Raw genomic sequence first — 27,634 nt, forward strand, 5'->3', positions numbered from 1 at the left:
TTATCGTTTATATATGGACTAGGTGTTGGTTAGAGATGTACCCATAGTGTGTGGATTAGGTGTACACAAATAACTGTTTGTAAAATATTACACATCAGTAAATTAACTAACTAACTATATATATAAACTCTAATATATATACTAATAATGCAAAAAAAATTGCAAAAATACCTACACCTACTGAAGTAATCAACCGTATAAACAATGAACTAACTAGTAAAATCAACTCCTTCCTTGCCATTAAAAAAATACCTACTCGTTTAATTTCATCCTTTAAAATATAACTCACTGGAAATTTTTTCAAAGAAATACAATACTTCTTTACTTGAACTCGAATAAATTGCAATACCCTTTATATGTATACCTAAACGAATTTCAACCATCAAACAACCAATCAAACAAATTATAAATACCAATTTTTATGTAGGGGCTCAACTGATGTACGTTATAGATTAGTGGTTTAACTGTTAATCTCTTTCAAGATGAAAAGCAGCAACTCTTCGGCAAAATTTACCACAACTTTCTATTTATGTGAATCAATCTGAATTTCATAATGTTGGAAGGAGATTAGATCTCATCTTCCATGTATCGTATCCCCTCCCATAGATGGTTACAAGGCAATGTTGTTGCTCCCGTCTCTTTCCGACATACCCCACAGGCGGGAGCACAATACCAGGTTTTATTATACTGGGAATCAGTGTAAGAACAGTCAACGAAAAGTTCATGGTTAACTTCGAGACTACTACCCTGGTGAGCCCCGACGCTCTCCTGGCAATATGATCAAGGACTCAGTAATGTAGGATCTGCTCATTCTATATTCTCATTTCTACACAGGGATTTTGATCATTATTGTTCCATGTTTCGGGGGTTAGCCTTTTCCAGTTGCCTTATCATGCTATCTGTTTTATACTTCTAGTTTGGATTGGTTAACCAGGAAGATATGTTTTATACTTCTTGTTTTTATTGTTGTTATTGTTGGTTTTCAGAACCTACATACACACGATTTAGCAGAACAATGGCGCAAACAGAACTATAATAGTGTACCCAAGAGTTTCCGTAGTACAACCTGACACTTTGTCAAAGAAACATCCACGAGCAAAGTAAGGCAAAAAGTTTTATTGCGGGAGAAATAATACAATCAGGCTTACACCCACACAGCCTCCTAATCTCTAGAAATCATTAAAAAATATAGGCACTGTTACAATAATTTTTTATAATTATCTTATGATTAGTAAAGCCATCAGAATTACCACAACAAAATAGCTAAACATAGTTTTACATTGACAATTTCTTTTAACATATTGTTATCATATTCTAACAGTTATTACTCCTTTCATAAACCATTCTCTATGCCCATTTCTGGAAACTAGTAATTTCATTTCATCCAATATGAGACTGATATAAGGGTTTCAAGAAATGACTGTTCTCTATGCATGTTATTGATAACATTACGACTTTTATATTTCAGACATGCGTTGCAAACATTGAAATGATTCTGAGTAGTCTATGGCATGCAGAAAGAAAACAACAATAATTTGAACCCTTCAAGGTAACAAGTTTCCAACAATTCTCCAGACTAGTACGGAATTGCACACAGTGGTAATGGCATTCCTAAATATAAATTATAACTGAAAACTGGCATGAACATATTAGATGGGTCCTAAATTTCTGTCTTTCTATATACACTGTTTCATATAATAGAGATAAATATGAAAATCAATAGATTGCTAAGTGCTTCCGAAGACGGCAAAAATAGTTGAGAGACCCCAATTCACCAGACTAATTAGTTCATTGGCCCAACTTCGGTGTTTTACCAAGTTGCAGACTGTCATTTTGGGAATATAAATGATAAATTATAATTAAGCAAATGCTGGCACACATGTGACCATACTATATCAGTCCATTTTTCTGTTCCTCCATAAATAGTGCTGATATACTAGAGATAAAAATGAATATCAATAGGGTGTGAAAAATCTTTTTAACGGTTTATTGATTCCAGATGTAAATCGAAACCGTAAATCTGTAGATGGATATTCAACTCCTTTCAAAACAAAATAACCTCCGAGCATGACCTGTACAAATACGCAAATTATTAGATACAACAATTAGTTGGAATGGATTAAATTGGAATCTAGCAAAATACATAATCTTGTTAAGGGAACTTGACTGGCTTCTGACCTTAACATGCATGAAAAAGTTCATCATATACTTCATTGGCTGTTACCAAAGTTCTTTAACCATCCTAAAAGGCTTTCTTGGGAACTGAACTGTGAATCCTACAGAATAATGAGAGTTAAAAAATAAAAATCAGTGGCAAAACTGAACTAGATATTGAAGATGAGGACGTCAAGTAAGTTATATCGAAGTACTTACTAATGGAATGGGCCCATCAGGTGGCGTATCAAAATCTAAGTTTGCTAGATCAGAATATGAAGTTTGATGCATTTCCTTTTCATGTCCATTCCCTCCAATCCGACCACAATCAGACAAACCAGGGATGTTGTTCGTTTCTTCAACATTCTCCTGACAAGATCCGTTTCCAAGTATCTCCTCACAAGAAAAATGGCCAACCATCTGCTCCTGTGAATCTTCAAAACACTGAGATTCCCCTGCCAACCATGAAGTCACGTCTGGAATATAGATCTGTCCATCACATTCTGCTTCAATAGGTTTGGAAGGCAAATGAAATTTTGGATCAAGATCTTCAGCCTATTTCCAGAAAGTTTAAGAAATCACAAAACAACAACTGTATCAATAAATTCATATATTGAAGGCCATTTGAAAATGCAAATTGATTTGAAATAATCAACTAAAATTTATAAATAAGAACCTATTTTTTAGTATAATATTTTGGATTGACACTGTGTCAACGACCTAGAAGTACATGAACAATGGAATTCCCAAATTTTCTAAACTCAAACATAAATGTATACCATCAAATGTTGAAGGGGCAATTTCAAATGCCAACATGGAACAAAACCATGAAGCAAGACCATGTTATTTAGTATTATTCAGCAATGATTATACCTGAGGTGATGATGCACGAAACATATGTTCTTCCTCAATTCGATCAAGACAAGAATGTTGCTTCTTTGAACATGGTTGGGGAGGAGTACTTGTTGTAGGTGTTGATGGATCACCTTTGCTGTTTGAAGTCCCAGCATCCTCCTCTTCAGGTATGCCTGGATCATTTTTATCACATTGCTTTAATTGTATTTTTGACACAACAAACTCATCTTCTTTTTCATCGTCCTCAGTCCCAAGATGGTATTGGTGCATCACCCAATCTGTTCTCACTGATTTTGAGCCTTTTGCAGGAGTCGTATAGAGGACCATTATTTTTTTGCAACCAATCTGTTCCCCATTTTCACATACCTTCCTTGTTTTTCCTGTCTTGTGCCAACGAAAATTGTCAACCTTTCGACGCTTACGAGTTCCAGTTGTATAAGCCTTGCTTGTCCTGTGAAAGAAATGGGTGCTGCTTCCGTCTTGCTTGACCCCTATTCTTCCAATAAGACAATTGTACAAATGAATATTACATATCAAAAAATAATGGGATATTGAGCAATGTTTGACCCTATTATACAAGTGCATAATAAATGCATGCATAAAATATATAAGATAGCCAACAATCACCTGGCAAATTTTCGGGATGTGTATAACAAATGCCGTCACGTTCCTCTAGTGTCAAAATGAATTCATTGATGAGTGGGTGTGGCCTTGAATTTCCTATTCCAACTTTTGCTGCTAAATGTCCTACAAGCTGTTCGTCACTAGGCTCAAACTTTACACCAGAGGGAAGCCCTGGCCACTCTTGAGTCACCTGAAAATAATAGGGTCAGAGCATAGCATATGCAAAGAATGAATTTTCAATAAATAGCACTCCAACTATTTAATCACGATTTGTTTCTTCTTTGTAGAAGAAAGAGAGCTATAATATAATTCAGCTATAAAAGCACAGTGATAAAAAGGAACAGCAATTAAGTGCATCACAAATTGGCGTATCTCTTTCAGCTTTTCAAAAAAAATTGGATCAGCAAAACCTTATAAATCTGAGCGTGCTTTGGCTTCCTCTACCTTCCCTTCATTGAAATTTAGAATGACAAGGGATTCTTACGTCTGCAGTCCTCATAATGCATAGGGCCTTGGTAAACTTTATTCTAAAATGTCAAGAGATGATGGACCATTTTAAATTTATGCCTATTTATATTGGAGGAACCTTTTCCTTCATTTCGGGAACTTTTTTAAGCTCTGGGATAAATGTCTCAGATTTAACCTAGGTTGTTAAATTTGAAAACTAGGGCCAATCATCACTTTGGACAGCTCTTATGAGGTAGCTGATATTTTTCTTGGATTCCTCTTTCCGAGAGTTGTAAGATTGATCTAAAAATCATCCCATTCTGACATGTACAAATGAAGTTATAAATTTATGCCTATTTATATTGGAGGAACCTTTTCCTTCATTTCAGGAACTTCTTTTTTAAGCTCTGGGCTAAATGTCTCAGATTTAACCTAGGTTGTTAAATTTGGAAACTAGGGCCAATCATCACTTTGGACAGCTCTTATGAGGTCGCTGATATTTTTCTTGGATTCCTCTTTCCGAGAGGTGTAGTATTGATCTAAAGGTCATCCCATTCTGACATGTACAAATGAAGTTATAAATTTATTTTGTCAAGGTCAGCCAACCATCAAATTAGCCTCCTCCAGCATTCAACGTTGCACATAAATACAAGGTGCCTCCTCATTTTGGCATCTCATCTCATTCATCTCTCTCTCACATCTTGATTGAGTACAGATTTCTGGGCCCCTCTCTCTCTCCACACGTGCGAAAGGAAGACTGTCTTTTCTAGCTGCAGCGTTGACCAGATTAGACCGATATTTCAGGAGGCCAAAATTTCAAGAGGCTGACTTTGACTAGTGTTGACCTTGTTTGACTTTGGTTTTGTGAGGGAGACTTCTGTTTGGACAGGCTGCTGTTTTGGGCACAAAAACCGAGGCTTCTGTTCTGGGCACAAAAACCAAGGCAGTTTGACCTGTGTTAACCAGCGTTGACTGCCCTAACTCAAGTTGTTGTGTTGACTTTTGTTGATCAAAATTGACTGGTTATTTTCGGACTGTTTTGGGCTGCATTATCTTGTTGTTAGAGGCTAAGTTGACCAAGCTGTTTTGGGTCAATTTCAGCCCTGTTGACCAATGTTGACTTTCTGGTTAGGGCTGTCTGTTTCTGCTGTTTTGACTGATCAGTTTGGGCAAGTGAATATTGTAAATTGTACTCTCTACTGAACTTTTGAAAAATTACGGAGGCAGTTTGACCTGTTTTAACCAGCGTTGACTGCCCTAACTCAAGTTGCTGCGTTGACTTTTGTTGACCAAAATTGACTGGTTATTTTCAGACTGTTTTGGGCTGCATTATCTTGCTGTTAGAGGCTGAGTTGACCAAACTGTTTTGGGTCAATTTCAGCCCTGTTGACCAATGTTGACTTTCTGGTTAGGGCTGTCTGTTTCTACTGTTTTCACTGATCAGTTTGGGCAAGTGAATATTGTAAATTGTACTCTCTCTCTCTGCTGAACTTTTGAAGAATTATAAGAAGAATTGATCAAGGGTTTCACCACATTGGGGTTTGTCCCTTGTTGGTGCCATATCTTGTGTCCTCTTGTGTTGCCTTGTGTTCTACTGTTATTGTTTATGTTCTATCTACATTTTACTATCATGTTGATGTGATTGCTATATTGGATATGATATTGGGCTAATAAAGAAAATTGAAGTAAAATTGCTCTAAGCATAAAACATATCATTGTTATCCTAAAATTAACATGGTATCAGAGGTGAGGTGAAGACAGCCCAAACAAAAGTGAAGAGTAATCACTAAGAGGAACAATCACTGATCAAGAACAAGTCTTAACGGCCTCCACATCCTACTTCAAGTCTGATGATAAGCTTCATGATAAGTCCGATTATCATGCATGGAAGATGTCTCTTGATTTGATTTTAAAATAATGTCATGGATTATGTGTAGAAAAAGATTTTGGAACCTCCTTCAAATGCACCAGCTGCTGCTAAGACAAAGTACATGAAGGGTGAAGTTAAAGCCAAGAACATCATGAAGGATTCTATTCATAAGCACTTAGTCGCTTACATCTTTGATTTGAATACATCAAAAGAGATGTATGACAGGTTGGTTGGCATGTTCAAATCTAGCAATGCAAATCAAATTCTTTTCCTCGAGAACAAGTTGAAGGATATAAAAAAGAGAAAAGTGAGGATATTCAATCCTACTTCATGAAGATTGCCAAGATCAAAAATGATCTTCTTTCGATTGGTGAAACTATTGCTGACAGGGAGCTCACTTTCATTGTGTTTGGAAGTCTTCCTCCCGAATGGCATGTGTTCAACACCTACTATTCTCAATAATGACAAAATTCCAAGTTTTGAAGAATTGATGACTAGATGTTCTCAAGAAGAAACAAGGATGATGGAATTGGAGATGTCTTCGAATAGGAATAATCCTACCGCATTCTCTCTCATGCCAAGAGGAAGAACAATGCAGGTTCAAAGAAGCAAAGTCAAGGAAGATTGGGATTCAAAAATGGAAGAAAGGGAAGATGCTTCGTTTGCAACAAGTTTGGTCACTATGCCAGGGAGTGTTCAAATAGAAGGGACACATCTCATGATGATGATCACAATCATTCCAAGGGCAACAACAACAATCAAAAGAATGGCAAGTTCAACAACAAAGGGAAAAGGAATGCTTCAGCCACTCAACTTGAAAATGATCGAGCTTCTAAAAGAACAAGAAACTCCAGGTATGATGAGTCTAATGTTGTAAATTCTAAGCAAAAGGAATCTTATCTTATATTTGCCCTCTCTACTGTCTCTCCTCCGGATACCTTGGGAAATTGGTTGATTGATAGTGGTGCCTCAAGGCACTTCACCGGGTACAAGGAAGCTCTTTCAAATTTGATAGAGAATGATACAAATTTGGAAATTATCCTTGGAGACAATAACTCCTGTTGTCGCACAGAATGTCTAAGCACCGCAACAACGGCTCAGATCAGGGGTTGTCACCCTGATCCCCAATCTCTCCGTTTAAGTTGTCTCCCTACAGTACGCTAAGGGGGGTAGATCCTATGGAAAAGTGAAATGAAGAAGAACTAGTTGGGAATCAACCCGTTCGGGAGACACAGTGAAGTAATCAAGTACTTGATTAAAATTTAGCAAGACTTATAGGATTTGATTAGATTTTAAACGATTGATACCAGTGCCTTGTGGAGTCAAAGATCTTGCTAGGGAAATTAAGACCAAGTAATCGATTAGCAACTGCTGCTTAGATGGATGACTATTTTATATGAAATGTAGATCCTGAAACTAATGTGAGATGCAAAAATCTTGGTTAATTTTAGTTAAATGCCTATTTAAATGTCAATCCTTTCTATGTTGAGCCTGATTCTGTGGTAATTGGTAGAGAGAAAATCAGGAAAAGCACACTAAGGTGTAATTAACGATACCTCTCCTGAAATTCTAACATACCCGGTGCCTCCGGCGCTGCAGAGAACTGTGGCTCTGACCACTATAAAGTCACTATTTTAAGTACTATTAAAACAGGCTTCTTAAGAAAAACAGATGGAGATCTATCTGTCTATCAACCAAGCTTATGCTTGGAAGTAAATTTTATCTTTGCAAAGTTAACTTATATGCAAATGCACCGGAATATGAGATGAAGTTAGACTTAAGAATGGGAAAACACTTATGTCGCAAAAGCCCTCAATTACCCAAATGAAATGCTCGCTTTTTTTTAGATGAAGACTCAAAATTAAACCCCTGAAGATATTATAATTAGAACACAAGCTTATTTCAAATATTTCTGATACAGTTATAGCTCAAAGAGAACGAAAACTTCTTTGCAATTAATATCAACAAATGCTCAAAAAATACTCAATTTATGAAACAAAAGATACGCATTTTATCACAATTCCATGACAGAGTACATAATTTTCAGAAATCAGCTTTTAGAACAGCAGTAAGAAAAACTTTATGACAGCAGCAACATGACAATGAAAAAAGTAAGCTATCAATGATATCTTTATGCCAAAAATTTACCGAAATTTTTCCAAGCTTGCCCACATGAATTATCAAAATTTTCAGTGTGTTATGATGTGATTTCCGGAATTATATCAGATCTGATATACTTATTACAGCCAACAATTAAAATATGAAATAAGCCTAATGATGAATGTCCAACTCAAGAAATTAATTCCTTAATGTATTAAACAATTTAGTCACTGATTTTAGGATAACCCACAGGAAATTTTTTCAATGTTATATTTCAGACTTCAGAAACAGAATTATTCAAAGATAACAGTGACCCAAAATGTAGATCTAGGCCAAATTCTTGATACACATCAAACATAAATGACTTATTAATGTATTTAGAAACTTTTTAGTTAATTTCAAACCACTTAGATGGTTTCTTCACCACTATTAAAAAGGTATATGACTGTTGTAGCAAACGGTGAGAAAAAAATGATTTAGAGACCAAATCCTTAGGCCCTAGGCCTTGAAGATCACTTGCCCAAGTTGCCAAAAAAATTTCAATATCTGAAACACAATTTTTTACCAAATTTTCTGCAAAAACCCACCAATGATTAGCTTCAGAAAATCAAATATTCAAATCAGAAATGGAGCAAGGGAATCTAGGGCCAATGAGAGCTAACACTAGGCCCAATAGAACTAGCGTTGGGTTAGGAGAAGGCAGATTTGGGCTTAGGAGCCCCAAAACTTGAAACCCTTGTTCTGAAAAAAAAAAAAAAACTATTTTGCTTCAAATCTTCAGATTTATTGCAAAATCTTTAATGGCTGGCTTTGTAAGAAGATTTGGGATAAGATATTGCCCTCCACGGCCTAGATCTGTCTCAAAACTCTCAGATTTGCTTCAAAAATCTCAAATCTGAAGATTTATTTGGTTGATTTCTCAAATCTATTCCTGCAAACAATCTTTGAGCCTAGATATTACCCTCCATGGTCTAGATCTAGCTCAGATCTGAAGATTTTCTTGGATGATTTCTCAGATCTATTCCTGCACACAATCTTTGAGCTCAAATCATGCCCTCCAAGATCTACATCTAGCTGAGATCTAAAGATTTTCTTTACTGATTTCTCATATTTATTTCTGCAAACAATCTGTGAGCCCAGATCTTGCCCTCCAGGGTCTATATCTAGCTCAGATCTGAAAATTTTCTTGGCTGATTTCTCAGATCTTTTCATGCACAAGTGAAACAAGAAAAACTCAATACCCAATATGTACAAAAAAAGAGAAAATCCCCAAAATACCCAAGTGTTAAAATTCAAAATTATGTAACAAAAATTCTGATCTACACAAGTAAATAACAGATCTATACAAATAAAATACAAATGTATACAAATAATTTACAGATCTATCAGATCTGAGTATGAGTCCAACTTTGCTCCCAAATTTGATAATCTAAGGCTCTTAATAGCCAGTTCTATCAAAATTTCCACAAAATATTTAAAAGATTTTGAAATTTTAGAGGTACTAGCCCAAAAACAACCTGCAGAAAGAAAAAAAAATTAAAAGAAACAAGAACCAACAAAAAAAAAAAAAAAAAATTATATTATATAAATCGGCTTATATGAAGTAGGCTCTTCAGAAAATATGTGTTGAAAGTTGTCTGGTCCAACCGAGAACTATCTCTAAACGCTCAATGAAAACCTGAGAGATTTTCTGCAAACACTAGATCAACCATCAAATCAAATAGAGAAATAGAACAACAATAAAATTCTGAAGAAATAGAGGTACCTGCTACTTCAATCAAAATTAAAAATGCTACCCTAAATCCAACAAACTAAATAAGATACATGTATTCAGATTATTCTAAGAGAACTATTGATTGATAGTTTTCACATAATATTAAGCAGAAATTAAAACAATGTTACCATAAATTCATGAAGAGGAATGCTACAGCACATTGAAACCCCAAACACTTTTGCATTAATTCAAAAAAGTATACGAGAACATGAGAGCTTAGTGCACAATCCAAACATCGGATGAATTGACTGACAAATAACCTCCTATTTAAAGATAAATCCTCCAACGGCTAGTTCGAGTGATCCTCGTCAAAGCAATTTCGACCATTGATGAGGATCAAAATTTCTTTTAATCTCATACGTTGAAATTTTAAATTATTGAGAAAATTCAAATTTTTCAATTAAATGCATTTTAATCAATTCAAAAAGTAAAATTTTGAATTAATTTCCTCGAAATTTAGACTTTGACTTAACCCCAGAAGACCAAAGGCTTAAAATTTAGCAAAACAATCAATTGACCTTAGTTCTTGGATCTCTTAAAATTTAATTTTTAAGAACCAACGAATTTTGCCTTCGGAGAATTTAAATTTACCTAAGACATAGAATTAATTAAATTTTCGACTTAGGATTTTAATTAATTTTGTCTAAAAAATTTAATTAATTAACCTACAAGGGGATAAATTATTTTTCTAACCCTCCAGACACTTTACATCATGATTTTACATTTTTTACATCTCAAGGGGGAAAACCCATTTGAAAAGGACCCTCACAGACTATCCAGATCTGCGACAGAAATATAATCTAGCAAATCAAGCAATTTGTAATAAAATAACCTAACCAAATAGTTAGGATTATTCTCAAATCACTTTTACATAGACTCGATATAGATCACTAGGACTCTCCTAAGATCCCAGTGACAAAATCCACTCTGGCTTGTTGGAAATAATATTGAGAGGGACGGGGGGGGGGGGGTGAATCAGTATTATCAAATCAGATACTTTTCAATTTTCATACTCAAATTCATATACGCGGCTTCAGTTCAGTATATCAGCGTATATACGCGACTGTGTTAAATGCTATTAGCGTACATGCAGTAATCTTATGATTCAGTTAGCTTATCTTCAGTAAATTCATCAAAACATTATTAACCATAATAACAGTAATCAGGTGCAGTAAAACATAACAGATCATCACACATAAGAAGCACACATGAACACCAAGATATAAGATGGAAACCCAATGTGGGTGAAAACCACCTACTGCAATTCGTCTCTTTCTTCCTTTAATAAGAAACTTCTTTTACAATGTACTGGTGCAGTCCTTTACCAGCACGCAGGCTTCAACCTACAGAGGGCTACAACCCTCTCTCGTTTTCCAGCTACTTCTGGAAGAGAGCTACAACCCCCTCAGCTCTTGTACTAGCTAATATACTAGTACGTAGGTGCTGACCTACAGAAGGCTACAACCTTCTTTTCTTCCGGGACCACGTTTCATAAATTTTCAGACTGGACACATAACTACAAAACGATCACTGCTGCAATACAATCATCAACTTATACTTGCATCATAAATCTCTAAATCACCCAATACTGAATCACTGAAACCCTGTCATCAAAAATACAAAACACAAACCAAAGCCCAGAACTCTGCAACAACCACTAGAATCAACAGCAACCTGAAACACCAAATCTCATAATGTATACGCTACTTGACTATATCAAAACCGCGTGTATACGCGCTTTCACCAGAGACAACCCGCGTACAGATCTAAAGATAATTACTTATACCTTCGTTGTCATATCCAACCGTAGCCACGCATCACAAACAGATAACCAGCAATAATAGATCTTCCCACTTCATCAGACATCCATTCCTTACTCCTGCTCTTTGCCTAATGATCTTATCCTTATATAGGTTAGGCTTCTTTCAATACCATGGTCCAAAACCATGTAGAAACAATACCATGGACCCAATACCTGGGGTCAACACTTCTGACGAGATACCATGGTCCACAACCATAGGTTCAAATACCAAGGACTAAATACCACGGACCAAGACATAAGTTTTCCCACATGTACGCGCTTTTCCTTACGTGAAAGTGCGTGTATACGCATACGCGTCTTCGGCACGTCCAACCCGCGTGTATAAGCTGATTTGTCACAATGAACCTGCGTATATCTCTTTCTTGACCTGATGTACTAAGATCTGTCCTCTGATTAAGTTGCCATCACCTGTATCAACCTCTGAGTGAGTTGCCATCAAGGACAACACTTGTATCATAATGCCAACACGGCTTTGGGGTAACGCTGAAGGAAAACTCTGCCGACCATCCGAGAATTGATCGATGAGACAAAAAAACCTCCCGGAATGAAGATCGTCACCAGAAAAGTAGGTTTACCTAGGTGATTACATACACGCCACGGATCTGCTGAGATTATTTACATTATACACATGCAGACTGGGTTTACATTATAAGGCAATCCTTGCGCTGATGATGATAGCTGGATGGCAGGAACACATTGATCAGGGCCTATCCCTTTTGCAAAAAAGGGGGTGTACTGCGATGGGTCATTGACACGTAGTGGTCAACAACTCCTATCTTGTGAAGGGAGTTGGGAATATTACCCTTCAATTGAATCAAGGTAACATCGTTCATCTTCAAGAAGTACTATATGTAACTGATCTAAAGAAGAATCTAGTGTCTATCTCGGCAATGGAAGACAAAAGATTCAAGGTGGCATTCATCGATGGAAAGGTACGTGTGTGGAAAAGAAATTTCAAAGAAGCATTTACTCTTGGATTTAGGGTTGACAGTTTATATCAAATTGGAGGAAGTCCACTGGGAGCCATGTCTTGCAACACATCTCTTCAGTCCGAGCTATGGCACCGAAGGTTTTCTCATCTTCACTATAAGACTCGACCCGATGCAAGGGAGATGGTTACAGGTATGCCCGAATTCCAAATAGAGCATAAAGGTGTATGTCAGGGATGTCCCAAGGGAAAACATACAAGGGGACATTTTGCAATTGGTTCATTCTAATCTCTCTAGTATGTTGCCTGTGACATCATTAGGAGGATATTTATATTATGTTGTCTTTGTGGATGACTTCTCTAGCAAAACTTCGATATATTTCTTGAAGAATGATGAAATATTCTCATGGTTTCGTGTCTTCAAAGCCTTCATGGAAAATCAAACAAGGAAGAAGATCAAGATATTTAGGACCGATAATGTAACCGAGTATGAGTCAAATGAATTCAATGACTATTGTAGGGAAGCTGGCATTAAGAGAGAGACTACCACTGCATATACTCTGAGCAAAATGGTGTTGTTGAAAGGAAAAATCGTTCCATTATTGAAGCCACTCGTGTCATGCTTCATGATTAAGGACTTCCAAAGTTCCTATGGAGAGACGATGTCAGCACTGCTGTGTACATTCAAAATCGATGCCCTCATCAAGCATTGGACTCCAAAATTCTTGAAGAAGTTTTCACAGGTGAAAATCCCGATGTTTCTCATTTTAAAATTTTTGGTAGTCACGTATACTTTCATATGTCGAAAGAAAAGGGAAGTAAATTGAGGCATCTGGAAAGAAAGGAACTTTTGTGAGCTACAGTGAAACTTTTAGGGATATAGAATTTGTGTGCCTGGTCAAAGAGAAGTAGAGTTGAGTCATGATGTCACCTTCAATGAGGATGTTGTCCTAAGGAAGATTAGCAACCTTCCTATTCCAAGGATATTCGCAAGATAAGCCAATGAGAACCGATGAGAACCGATGGATCCGATTGATCTTCCTCCTCATGAGCCCCCCTCCTCCAAAAGGAGACCCTCATGGTTGAGGGAAACTCTCAAAGATGCACTGAGGGGGACATTTCATGAAAGCAAGAAGCCTAATAGGTACCGAGGGTACATAACTGCTATGAGCACCATTATTCAATCTGAACCTTGCTCATTCGAAGAAGCTTTGAAGCAACAAATATGGAAGGATGTTATGAACGAAGAGTAGGTGTCAATTATGAAGAATGATGTCTGGGATGTGGTCCCTAGACCCCACGACAAATCTGTTGTCACCTCTAAATGGCTCTACAAAATCAATCATGGTGTTGATGGAAGCGCTGAGAAGTTCAAGGCCAGATTTTTTGCTCGAGGCTTCTCTCAAAAGGAAGATGTAGATTATGTTGAGATATTTGCACCCGTTGCTCGCTACACCACCATCTGTTCGATTATAGCCCTTGTTGTCTTGCAAGGATGGAATCTACATCAGATGGATGTCAAGACCGCCTTCTTGCATGGTTCACTTAAAGAGGAAGTCTATGTGGAACAACCTGAGGGGTTTGAAGTTCGAGATCGTCAGACACATGTATGCAAGTTGAAAAAAGCCTTCTATGGGTTGAAGCAAGCACCCCGAGCTTGGTATGAGAGGATCGATAGTTATCTGATGAAGATGGGAATCACAAGAAGTGAAGTTGATCTCAACCTTTACTTTAAGGTTGAGAATGATAGACCTCTCATCTTGGTACTCTATGTGGACGATCTCTTTCTGACAGGTGCGAACCCTCTTATTCATCAATGTAAGAGAGTGTTGGCTTCCGAATTTGATATGAAGGACTTACGACTGATGCATTATTTCCTAGGATTTGAGGTTTGGCAAAAGCCAAGGGAGATTTTCCTTTCTCAAGGAAAATATGTTGTGAAGCTATTTGAAAGATTTAGGATGGTGAACTGCAAGTCCGTGACTACTCCATTGGAATTTAACTTCAAGAAGTTATGCAGAAGTGTTGTACGGCTCGATTTAGGAAATCCTTCTGAGTATTGTCAACTCATAGGGGCCCTGATGTTCTTGGTGAACCCCCGTCCAGACATATGTTTTGTAGTGAACACATTGAGTCAGTTTATGGTCGCGCCTCATCATATACATTAGATTGCTACCAAGAATCTCTTTAGATATCTTCGGGGCACAATCACTTATGGACTGAGATACATTGTCAAGAATGTGAGGCTCCATGGTTACTCTTATGTAGACTAGGATGGTAGTGTGGTGGATCGAAAAAGCACATCAGGATGTTGCTTCTCTCTAAGTTCTACTTTAATATCATGGATGAGCAGGAAGCAGAAGTCGGTTGCTTTAAGCACCACTAAGGCTGAATACATTGCTGCTAGTTTGGCCTCCTGTGAAGTTGTCTGGTTGAGGAAGCTCTTTAGTGAGCTGTTTGGACATGTGTTGGATACCACCGTGATCTTCTGTGACAACCAAAGTGGGATTCGCCTTTCTGAGAATCCTATGTTTCATGATCGCTCCAAGCATATTGATATCAGGTACCACTTTATCCAGGAGCGAGGAGCAATAACATATTGGGACCGATGAGCAGGTCGTCGATATTCTTACAAAGTCCCTCAGGAAGGTCAAATTCTTAACCTTCTGTGAACGACTTGGACACATGGAGAGACCCTCTTATGAGAGCCCTGTATGAGATGGATAGTGAGCTCTGGGAGCTTTGGGGGGCTTGGGGTACTTCTTAGAGCGATGAGCGACCATAGGGTGACTCACCCTCCCCTAATGGTGCGTTGTGTACAGGGTGAATGGTTCACTTTCCCCTGTGATACACCATGGTGGCATATGCATAAGTTGAGTGGTTCACCCTCCCCTATCGCATATGAGCAGGATGAATGGTTCACCTTCTCCTGTCGGCACATCCTACCCATGCAGTCCGGGACTCATGGGAAGTACCTCTCATCTGGTCAATGAGCAAGGAAATGAGGATAGGGACCATAGTACTACTTATGGACGTGTTGTGTACTACCATACACCCTATGCTAGGAAGTTGATATTGATCTGGGATCAATGGAAACTGACTATGGGTCAATTAAGAGTGGTATGACACTCTTTGTTGTTGGACACTGACTTCGGGTCAGTGGAGAATGGTATGATACATTCTCGATCATTTCTTCTTTTTTCATGGTTCAACAGAGCAAAGCAATGCAGTGACAGGGTTGGTGTAGATTCAATGTTGTGAAAAGCGCGAGCGGTATTAAATCGGCGCGGGGAACGAATCGGAAAAAACCGGAAAAATCGGGAAAAAAGCGGGAAAAAATCGTTTGGTACAAAAATATTCATTTTTTTTCATTTTTTTTCAATTTTTTTAATATCTAAACCATCTACAACATAAAATAAATACATTGACACATAAATATGATAAAAAAACTAATATATAAGATGTTTAATATCATTTCTAGCGCTAAAATCACACATAACATTGAATCATGTCCTGAATAGTAAGTCCTGACTCCTGAGTCCCAACTCAGCCTCAAAATATCAACAAAAAATATGATAATGTATCTCATCATGTCATAATGTCATATACAATAAAATGAAAGTCTAATCCTATTGATTTCCTCTGCCCCTCTTGCGAGAAAATGTCACAGCTTTCCCTTTCCCTCTAGATGTAGATGTTGGTGCCTGTGCTGGTGGAAATGGCAGTGGAGTCTGATGTGCTCTAGAAGCTGAAGAACTAGAAGTAGGAGCTACAGGAGGTAGACCACGTCCTCTACTGGTGGCAGTGGTAGCTCGGGTAGGCGATGTCACCTCCTCCTCCTCCTGCTCCTCCTCCTCCTCCTCCTCCACCTGCTCCTCCTCCTCCTCCTCCTCCCCCTCCACTACATCCTGCACTAACCAATCATCAGTAGAATCCATGAGAGGCCTCTCGGCCTCAACCCTCCATGCAGCAGTGGTGTCAATCCCATCCAATGAGATGGCATCCACATCAGGTGTCCTCTCAAGTTGCCTCACCCACAATCGAAGATTGTAGTAGACGTAGACCATGTCATTAAGTCGCTGGGACTCCAACCTGTACAAAGATCATGAAATAATAATTAATAATTAATATTATAAAAAAAAATATTGTTTAATGAATTCAAAAATTTATTTGGAAATTTGCAATATTTTAAATGTTGAAGTGTTAACCTGTTGCGCTTCTTGTTGTGTATTTTTTCAAATACACTCCAGTTGCGCTCACATCCTGAGGAGCTGCATGTTTGGCTGAGGATGCGTATCGCAAGCTTTTGCAAAAGGGGTACCTTGCCACCATACATTTTCCACCATGCATCTACAACAAAATTACAAATAAAATTTTAAATAAACATAAGAAAAAAATGGAAATTGAAGAGAATGAAATTTGAAACAAAGTTACAAACTAAAAAATACCTGGCATTTTAATCGTCCTATCAGTGATAGCCATCTCAAAGCCAAATGTGCCACCTGCTATCTTATATGTCTCAATTTGTTTAGAGATCTCTATACGTTGTTCTGGAGATCGCACCATCTTCTGGACACAGGATAAGAACCCATCCATGATCTCAGCATCAAAATCAAACCCACATGCATAAGAAAATGCAGGGTTCAGGAAAAGCCCAGCAGCATGAATGGGACGATGGAGTGTATTGTTCCATCGCTCATCAATCACTCCCCATAGAAGGAGTTGTTTCTGAAACCCATCATCTCCCTTATCATCATAATAGGCCCAAATGGCTTCTTTGGCCCTGTCCATGGCTTCATACAAATAGCCCATTGCGGGCTTCTCACCATCAACCAACCGAAGAACCTTTACCAAAGGTTCAGTAACGGCGCATACCTCCTGCACTCCCGCCCAGAAGTCTTCCTGGTATGAAACTAGTCTGCATACGGCCTCTCCTTCTGGTTTGCGGCTCATTGACAAAGCACGCCACTCCTCTGAAAGAAACATTCTCTTCACATCCCACATAGAATTCAAGAGGGATTGAAGAAATATGAAACTCGTGGCAAACCGTGTAATGGCGGGGCGCACCAACTCTTTGTTGTTGGTGAATCTTCTCATCAAGCTAAGCACAGATGTATGATTATATATAAATTTTGTGATGCTTTTTGATGAGTCAACAATATCTTTGACAAAGGGAATTTTCCCTATGTCCTCTAACATCAAATCAGTACAATGGGCAACACAAGGTGTCCAAAATAAAGTAGGATGCCTGTCCATAAGCATTCTACCAGCAGCAACATAATTTGCAGCATTGTCCGTTATGACTTAGACAACATGTTGTTCACCCACCTCCAAAATAAACACATCCAGCAAATCACATAAAGTTCTTGCATCTTTGATTTGATGAGATGCATCAACAGATTTGATAAACATAGTCCCCTTGGGACAACTAACCAAGAAGTTTATAAGGGTTCTCCCCTTTTGGTCAGTCCAACCATCTGACATAACAGTGCATCCTGTTTGTGCCCATGATGCCCTAAAATCCTCCAATCTTTGGGTGCAGTCACGCTTTTCATTTTGAACAATCCGGCCTCTGAAATCATGATAAGAAGGGATTTTGTACCCCGGGCCAACACTGGCAATAGCATCAACAGTAGGTTGGAAAAATAGATTATTCCTTACAATGCTAAAAGGAATATCACTCCAGAGGAGAAATTTTGCCATCAACCTGTCAGTTTGTTCTTTATCAGTTCTTTTTAGCATTGAACCAATAGATGGTTGTGAACCAGGTGTGGTTCGAGGAACAAAAAATGATGATGCAGCTACCGGATTGACTGATGCTGCAGTAGAACCAGTGCCACTTGGCCCACTTCCTTCAGCTGACCTTTTTAGTTGCCTTTTGAGTTTTTCTTTAGCCTCTCTAGTGTGCTCTAATTCTCCCAATGCTCTCATGGCTCTTTGGATAAGTTCAGGATTTGTATTTGTACAGGGCCCCACATCATGTCCTGGGATTTGTGCAAGGTGAAACTTCAACCTGTAAACCCCCCCACGTATCTCCTTTCCACACAACTTGCAATTCAAGTTTTGTCTATCATTCGGAGCTTTAGGTTCACCATATTCCCAGAAAGGATCCAATTTCCTTGGCATGTTTGTTTTTGAACTTTGAATTTGCATACCTATGGGAAAATAAGGATTAGGAAATAGGTATTTAGGATTACAATTTAACATTTACAAAATTACAAGTTACAAATTTCCAGAATCCAAAGTTCCAAACCCAAGTTACCCAACCAAATGACAAATGCCGAAAACAATGTTTAAAAAAATGAACAAAACACAACAACAACAACAAAAAAAATTGGTTCCCATAGTCATACCAAGTTACCCATCCCAACTCAATGAGAAAATACAAAAAATTCTTTAAAAACAATGAAAACAAAAGGAAAATGGTGCCCATATGAAGTTTCCCAACGAAAAACAATGAAAAACATAGAAAAACAATGTTTTTAAACAAAGAAAACAAAAAAAAAAATAATCAACATATCGTTTCTATGGAGAAATCGATGGTCTCCTCTTGAATTTGTCCTCTAAGCACTTAGATTTGGTCACAAACCCTCTTCAACTGCTCTCCAACACCTCCTTCCTCCTTCTCCGCGCGCCCACTATCCAAATGACAAACAAAAAACCCAAAAACTCATTATAAATCGCGTTGCCCTGACACCCCGCGCTTTTTTTGGAAAAAATCGACAAAAAAATAGCCGATTTTTTCGTGTAAAAAGCGCGATTAAATCGACAAGGGGAAAAAAGCGCTATTTTTCAAAAAAGCGCGATTTAATCGCGCTTTTCACAACACTGGTGTAGATTGTCAGACAGTTTGGCAGGTGATGTTCTCCCTAGTGGAAACTAGGGCCAAACATCACTTTGGACAGCTCTCATGAGGCAACTGATATTTTTCTTAGATTCCTCTTTCCAAGAGGTGTAGAATTGATCTAAAGATCATCCCATTCTGACATGTACAAATGAATTTATGAATTTATTTTGATTATAGACAAACTGTCAAGGTTGGCCAGCCATCAAATTAGCCTCTTCCAACCTTCAACGTTACATATAAATACAACGTGCCTCCTCATTTTGGCATCTCATCTCATTCATCTTTCTCTCGCTCATCTTGATTAGGTACGAATTTCTGGGCCTCTCTCTCTCCACACGTGTGAAAGGAAGGATGTCTTTTCTAGCTGCTGCGTTGACCAAATTTGACCAAAATTTCAGGAGGCTAACTTTGACCAGCGTTGACCCTGTTTGACTTCACTTTTGTGAGGGAGACTTCTGTTTGGGCAGGTTGCTCTTCTGAGCACAAAACCTGAGGCAATTTGACCCATGCGTTGACCAATGTTGATTGCCCTAATTCAAGTTGTTGCATTGACTTTTGTTGACCATATTTGACTGTTATTTTCAGATTTTTTTGGGCTGCATTATCTTGCTTTTGGAGGTTGAGTTGACCGAGATGTTTTGGTCAATTTCAGCCCTGTTGACCAGCATTGACTTTTTGGTTAGCGCTTTTTGTTTTCCGCTGTTTTGACTGATAAGTTTGGGCAAGTGAATATTGTAAATTGTACTCTCTCTCTCTGTTGAACTTTTGAAGAATTATAAGAATTGATCAAGGGTTTCCCCACATTGGGGTTTGTCCCTCGCTGATGCCATATCTTATGTCCTCGTGTTGGCTTGTCTTCCACTGTTATTGTTTATGTTCTATCTGCATTTTACTATCATGTTGATGTGATTTCTATACTGGATATGATATTAGGCTAATAAAGAAAATTGAAGTAAAATTGCTATAAGCATAGAACACACCATTGTTATCCTAAAATTAACATAGGTGGATCCCTGATCTGTTATGGTTTCCTCTTCCCCCACTTTGGTTCCCTGGCCTGTTCAATTTTTTCTTTGTTTTCCTATAGATTTTCTACAAGCAATTTGTACCATTTTGGGCATCCCACATTTTGGAGCTAAAATACTTCGGGGCAAGCTGCCATAAGATAGCACAACTCATGGGCGTATCTTACATATGAAGGTGATTTTCCATGATACAATCATTGAATCCACTGCGAGCCATCAACATTTAGGATGATCCTACAAACAATACATAGTTTAAATCCAATTCAACACACAACCTGTCAAGAGTAAATATACCTCCATCCCCACTTTTACTATCTAGGAATAATAACCTGCCATGACAGTATTCTTTTCCTCCTTACACTGGTTCCCTAGCATGTACAACTTTTCTTTGTTTTCCTTTTGATTTTCTACTAATGATTTTATCATTTTTGGATATCCCACATTTAGGGCTTTCTTTTCCTACTCAAAAATCCTTTGGGGGCAAAGATGCCATAAGATATCATAACTCATGGCATATATTACATCTGAAGAAGATATTCCCATAATCCAATTCTTGACTCCACCACGGGCCATCCACATCCACGATGATTCTATCAAACAATATATAGCCAACACATAAACTGGCAGCAAATATTACCCCATTCCCGTTTTTACCATCTAGGAATAACAGCTTGCCTATAGAGCTAACTACTACTGTGACATCATTCACCCAAAAGCGAAGGAAGAGATTTGGAACTCACCCAAATAGGCCACATATAAAGGAGATATTCCCATATTCAATCATAGAATCCACCACAAACCATCCAGGATGATTCTATCAAACAGTACATTGCTTAAATCCAGTTCAACGCATAACCTAGCAATATTAAATATACCCCAATCCCATTTTTACGGTTAACTGAGTTAACCGTGAGAGATAGCCTGGGAATAACTAAAGCTCCAAACTTACCAGGGAAAAGAGGGTTGTTCAGAATCCAGATGCCAATTAAATCAGTGCTAAAGCCAATGAGCGGTAATAGAGACAACACCAAGCCTTCGCAAAGCCAAACTTCAAGGGAAACCTTAGAAGAGCTTCAGCAGAAAAATTTCCATTTTATGGTAGTCTCTCTTGTGGTTAGAAAATATAGCAGAAAGCCTCGGTCCGAGGAACACTAGAAAGTTGAATGTTTTTTCCATTGGCACTGCTTGAACGTACGAAAAACACTGGGGGAATGTTAATTATGTAAGTAAAATACAAATAGTTATCTTGTATATCACAGAAGCTTCTCAATGAAATGTCTAGTTTTATTCAGCTCAAATTTCTGTTGTTCTATTAGTAACTGTGCTCACTATTGTTGTCATTGATATTGGTACTTCTTATTGCTATTTTTTATGTTGCTACACTGTTGTTAGCATATCTAATGTTGAATTAATTTGAAATGCAAAGAAATCGCAGACACAAAAGTGCTGAATTTTAAATTCTTAAAGATTGAAAGGTTGTTTTCAGGAATGTGTTTGGAGTGCCATTGGACTCTCGCACTAGATACAAATCATCCAGAGCAATGACGAGCGATGGCAGAACAAACAGGCTAACGAAACTAAGAAAAGGAGAAAACAAAACAAATAAGAAAATGGACCCAAAGAAAAAGGGAAAATGCAACCAGTGTAGGGGATTTTAACACAGTTCTTGACACGAAAGGAAAGATTAGAAGACTGGAAGATTTCAACCAAGGCTTCAGTGTCTCTCTCACCCATTCACAGATAAAAGATTGCATCCAAGCGTGGTGGAAGGAAGAGCAATCAAGCAGAGAAAAAGACAAGCTCAGGATGGAAAAAGAAAAACAAAAGAATCGGAAAAAAGAAACACTTGAAAACATTTTTTAGCAAAAGGAGAGAGAGAAAGAGGTAAGATATCTCAAAGATGAAATACTGAAGATCCTACAACTCCTTTACTTGTCAAGGAAAATGAGTTTCAAGATAATGCAGATAAACAAAAAGGAAAAAGAAAATACATTCTCAAAACAAAAATCAAGAGTCACTTGGTTAGGGGAAGGAGACAAAGAATACACCCTTCCAGAAAATTATTTTAAGAAATAGAGGTCGGAATGGAAAATTTTGAATCCAGAATGCTAATGGTGTTGTCATGACAGATGCAAGATGCAGCAAGAGACCCTATATTGGTTATCCTCGAGCAAAATTTGAGGTTATGGAGAAAAAGCTTCCCTAGAAGAAAAGGTCATCTTTTCTTAAGTGGGCCTAATGGTTAAGAGCATGTGTTTCCTCCTAAGAGGTCACAGGTTCAAAACCAGAGGGTGGTAGAGTATGTATGCCTTTGATTAGCAATGAAATCGTTGCACGAAGGTGGGTCCCTTATCCCACAAACAAGGGGGTCTCATACACAAATTTGGTGTCTAGCTTGGCTGTGACCTTAAAAATAGACAATAACAATAATTGATCTAGAAAAGAACAAAGCTACAAGACCAGAAGGATTTCCACTTGATTTCCTCCCCTTTTCTAAAATATAGTGAAAATACATGCATGGAAATCATCAAAGTTAAAAAAATCTAGACAACTTCTAAACTCACGTAGGCCCACCTTCATTGATCTAATTCCAAAAATGTAGGTGCATACTTTGGACAGCATTTGCACTAAGTTGCAGGAAATGCCCAACCAACCCACATACAATTACCAAAAACACAGAGAAATGCCAAGACAGCTATAAAGTCCATTGGAAATGCTTTCCCTCGAAGAAAAGGGTCATATTTGATCTAGAAAAGAACAAAGCTACAAGATCAGATGGATTTCCACTTGATTTCCTCCCCTTTTCTGCAATATAGTGAAAATACATGTATGGAAATCATCAAAGTTAAAAAAATCTAGACAACTTCTAAACTCACATAGCTCCACCTTCATTGATCTAATTCCAAAAATGTACATGCATACTTTGGACAGCATTTGCACTAAGTTGCAGGAAATGCCCAACCAACCCACATACCATTACCAAAAACGCAGGGAAATGCCAAGACAGCTATAAAGTCCCTTGGAAACATCCCCAAGTCTTTGGAAAGACTGTACAGTATGGCATTGCCCTAAGTTGCAGGAAATGCCCAACCAACCCACATACCATTACAGAAAACGCAGAGAAATGCCAATACAGGTATGAATTCCCTTGGAAACACCCCAAAGTCTTTGAAAACCATCATGTTTCGACATGTTTTTTAAGTTCTTCGTCTCCATGCAAGTTCTCACAAGGAGTGTGGGATCCATAGATCTAAAAATCTCTAATATAGGAGCTCCATAGGTGGTCCAAGATTGAATGATATGAATTGCAGATTTAAGTAGTTTCGCCATATGAGCAACACCTCAACAAATGCAACACCTCTCCTTTCAGATGCAACAAAGGCATAGAACTATTCTTCTCTAATTTACTTTCTACAACATTTGCTTGTTTCTTTCTTAACTGCCCATGGTTGTTTTTTTCATCCCACAACCCTTTTCTATAATTTTTTCTAATGTGAGGAAATTTATGAACATAAATTCCATTTTATTCCTGTGTTGTGAATTGGAGGGATTGTGTTTCTATTTGTAATTGGAAATTTCTTCCTGCGGAGTTTCATCCTAAATTTCCTAGGGCTCTTTGCTCTGTGTTTATTTCTGGTTGACTGGGCGAACACTATGGTGTACCTATCACTCTGGTTTAATTCCTTTTTTAAGTAATCTTGGCAGCTCTATTTGTTTGCCATAGGTTACAGGGAGGCTTAAGACTTTTGAAGAGCCTTCCCTAAGCATGAAGAGACCATTCATGGCAACAGGGCTTCCATTTTTCCGATCACCACAAAAGTTCATGAAAATGAACATCAGTGAGCAGTTCAAAACTCCATAATCATGACAACTCTAGCACAACATAACCAGCAAACATATTCTCTGGAAAGGGAGTGCAAGATGCTCAGGAAGTTGGTAATTAATTTGAGTAAAAGTTCTCAATCTATGGCATCAAGTTTCAGGATCTCTGCCAATTCAATTCACTTGCAGGCCAAGGAGGAGGACACCATGCATCGGATGCTTATCAAATCTTGTGGCTGGAATAGGCACAGACTTATCATGCCTTCTGTTAATTTTTATGTTTTACAAAATATTTTTAGGCTTGGGAGTCTTTCTATGAAAGTATACCAGTAAGAAGAATTGGGATATTCTTTCTGAAGACTAACTATATGTATGCAGATGACAAAGAGCAGACTAACTATATGTATGCAGATGACAAACAGCAGACTAACTATATGTATGCAAATGATAAGGAGCAGGCATTTTTGCTTGAAATCTACAACTAGCAATTTTTGTAAAATCTGTTGTTAAGCCTCAGCTACAGCCTTTTATCTAATAGAATTCTATCCTAGTTTCTGTAAAAATAGAAATAAAAAGAGAGAGCTCTCTCAATATCTAAGCATTAGATCAAAAGACAAACAACCTTGACTCCGTCCAAGTATATATCCTAATTTTCTAAAGAAATAACATATATATTTCATATAATGTATCTGCACCTATGCAAGTTAGTGCAAAAGGCTTTGCTTAGTAGGCATAGGTGAATTAACAAAAATGTTGATTACAATTTAAATGGTGGAAAATATGGCAACCTTCTTTGATTAGAAAATTTATGTGATCTGGAAGCAAAAACATAACAGCCCCAAAAGGGTTCGATATTGTAGATAAGGAGTATCTGTTGAATATATCGATAAAAATCCTTTAGAGGTTGAAACAAGCTCCAAGAACCTAGTATACAAAATTTGACAAAAGAAATCCTTTTGATCCAAACCTTTATGTTAGAAGCATGGACAATGACTTGTTGATTATACTGGTTTATGTAGATGACATAATCAGCATATGCAGTGAGGTTGACATAGCTCAAAAGGTAAAATCTGATTTGTTCTTAGTTTTTGACATGACTGATTTATGCCACCTTCATTAGTGAGGTTAAAACTGTAGAATTTTCAGAAACTAATGGATGTGTAATTGTGTTAAAAATCAAGCATGCCAAGAAGAGTTACCTAAGGCCGACTTTGAGCAGTGTTTTGACTTGTTGAAGCCTGTCTTGGTCATCTCAAGGACTGCAATTTGAAGCAGATGTAAGGCTTGTCTCTGGACTTGTTGAACAGCTATTGAAGGACAGATCTCTTGACAAAATCTGAAGCAATCAGTGGCAGAAAAGGCACACCTCTCATCAGCAAACTAAATTGAGGTATGAAACAAGCTTTTGTAAATTGTTCAGTTTGTATTAGTGTTGAATGTTGAGGCAAGACCTGGATAAAAGATTAGTAGGCAGACCTACAGCAGGATACAAGAACCAGTTTTGAAATTTGATCTCTCAGGTAATAAGTTTGTAACAGTTTGACAATTTGACAAAGTTGATTGACATTATACCATTACATATCTGACATACATCAGCAGAGACAACAGTAATGGTTTATTTGTATATCATTGTAAGTGGGTCATTGTCCCTGGTACGAGAGCCCACATTTATTTAACTATCTTTTATTTTCAAGGTGCTTGGGTGGTGCAAAGGCAGAGATTGGAGTCTCTTCAAGTTGGAGCCTGAGAACACTTCAAAGTCGCAGGGTGGTGCTAGCGCAAGTTTGAGCTTGCAGGGTGTTGGAGCATCCTTTCAGTCGGAGCTGATAAAACCAGCGTGTTGGAATATCCTTCCAGTTGGAATATCCTGCAAGGTGTTGGGGCATGCTTTCAGTGGGAGTTGATAAATGAGGGGGTTGGAACCTCCTCCTAATTGTTGGAGAATCTTGGAAGTAGGAACTTCCTGTTGATGTAATTTTCAAGATATATATTAAAAGTGTTCGGTGGTTTCTCTCTTGAAAGGGTTTCCACCTAAAAATTCTTGTGTATTGTTCATGTGATGTGATGCATTATCTTATTTGATTTGTGGTAATAGTATTTAATGCTCTGAAAGAAATTAAAATTAAGTGAAATATTGATTCAAACCCTCCCCGCGCCCCCTCCCTCTTGATATTTCCAACACAAACAAGTGCACCTTATATCTTCCCTTCATTCATCCATCCAACCCAAAGAATATGTGGGTGGGAGGTGAGAAATGCACAAGGTTTGATTTTTTCATCTAATTCTTTAGTGGTCATGTTGGGCTCTGTTACTCCTCATTTTTACTTTAGTGTATCTCATTTTCTTTGCCAGATATGACCCACATATAAGCAAATCTTGTGCCTAAAGACATTAACATGTTGAGTAAAGGTTTCAAGCTTTCCAACTTTAGCTTTCACTTTTCCTAATTTTCAATTTTGTAGCTACAGTAAAAACAAATTTATTCTTGTCACCATATTCAAGCATGCAAAACTCGCTAATGTTGTATTCAAGCTTTTGTCTAGTTTCTTCTTCAATTTGTAGATTTTCCACAGAACTCTGATCTGCTAGTATGGACAATCTGAAAACAATTTGTTTTTCACATAGACACATAATTTCTCTACCAAATAGCAATGGAATAGAACAGAAATAATTGCACAAATTCACACAAGAAAACAACACAATTTTTCTAGGGAACGCAACAGGGAAAAACCCTTGCCTGCTTCAGAATTTTATTAAAGAATAATAAGATACAGATCTCTTACTACCAGCTCATTTCAATCAGAAAAAATACAATATTCTGTCTGCTTTAAACTAGGCTTGAAACACACGCTAGAATACTGATCTGCTCCTCGAAAACTGTGCAAACCTAAGCTCCAAATTTATGCGCATTCCTTAGGAAATATGTCCCTATTTCCTAGTGCATTCCTAGCTCATAAAAAACAGGAATTTCCTCCTATTTTTCAGCGCACTTCTCAAAGCTGCCTTCCTTCTCCAACTCGCACAAGAGAAAACTTCTTGGCTCATTCCTCTCACAAGCTCACTTGCTCACAAATTCGTGCTCAATAAATTATTAATACAAAGTGTGCCTTCAATCTCCTTATAAGCAATTTGATTTGGCTATTGTTAGTGAGTTTCTAAATTAGGAAGTTGAACTGGACTTTTTCTAGTTAACAAAAGTCAACACACTTAGTTAATTGGATCCTCCTCAAATCTAGGAGGCTAATTCCACTTAGGCATTCAGTTCCCAATTTAACTCACACTAGAAGACAATTAACTTGGTCTACCACAAACTCGCACTAGTCAAATCGCTTCATGAACTCGTCCTCATCACTGGAACTTGTGCAT

General features: G+C 37.7%; 2 protein-coding genes and 1 long non-coding RNA gene across 4 annotated transcripts in view; 1 reads left to right on the forward strand and 2 right to left on the reverse strand.

Moving 5' to 3' along the window:
- Positions 1-502: 502 nt before the first annotated feature.
- On the forward strand, positions 503-26,303 carry LOC149173444 (uncharacterized). The gene is made up of 4 exons (XR_016259123.1): positions 503-750; positions 25,288-25,331; positions 25,450-25,658; positions 25,963-26,303. It is a non-coding gene; the product is annotated as an uncharacterized LOC149173444 (long non-coding RNA).
- Positions 1,696-27,634, reverse strand: part of LOC149173445 (SUPPRESSOR OF GAMMA RESPONSE 1-like) — a 67,733-nt gene continuing 41,794 nt past the window's right edge. For both annotated transcript variants that reach the window (XM_089424613.1, XM_089424614.1), the window contains exons 3-7: positions 3,637-3,823; positions 3,028-3,500; positions 2,374-2,709; positions 2,179-2,276; positions 1,696-2,072 (exon numbers count right to left, since the gene is read on the reverse strand). In XM_089424613.1, coding sequence (XP_089280739.1) covers positions 2,211-2,276; positions 2,374-2,709; positions 3,028-3,500; positions 3,637-3,823 — 1,062 coding nt within the window. In that variant the 3' untranslated portion in view covers positions 1,696-2,072; positions 2,179-2,210. The remainder of the gene's footprint in view (positions 2,073-2,178; positions 2,277-2,373; positions 2,710-3,027; positions 3,501-3,636; positions 3,824-27,634) is intronic.
- On the reverse strand, positions 15,988-23,628 carry LOC149173446 (uncharacterized). Its single transcript, XM_089428086.1, has 3 exons — positions 23,550-23,628; positions 16,783-16,924; positions 15,988-16,666 (listed from the first exon to the last, which is right to left on the reverse strand). The coding sequence occupies exons 1-3, from the start codon at positions 23,626-23,628 to the stop codon at positions 16,204-16,206; spliced, it is 684 nt and encodes a 227-aa protein (XP_089284212.1). The 3' UTR covers positions 15,988-16,203.

Source organism: Pinus tabuliformis, chromosome 4_2 (assembly GCF_031772625.1).
Source record: "Pinus tabuliformis cultivar Carrire ecotype Pingquan chromosome 4_2, CPIR1, whole genome shotgun sequence".
Taxonomy (NCBI): Eukaryota; Viridiplantae; Streptophyta; class Pinopsida; order Pinales; family Pinaceae; genus Pinus; species Pinus tabuliformis.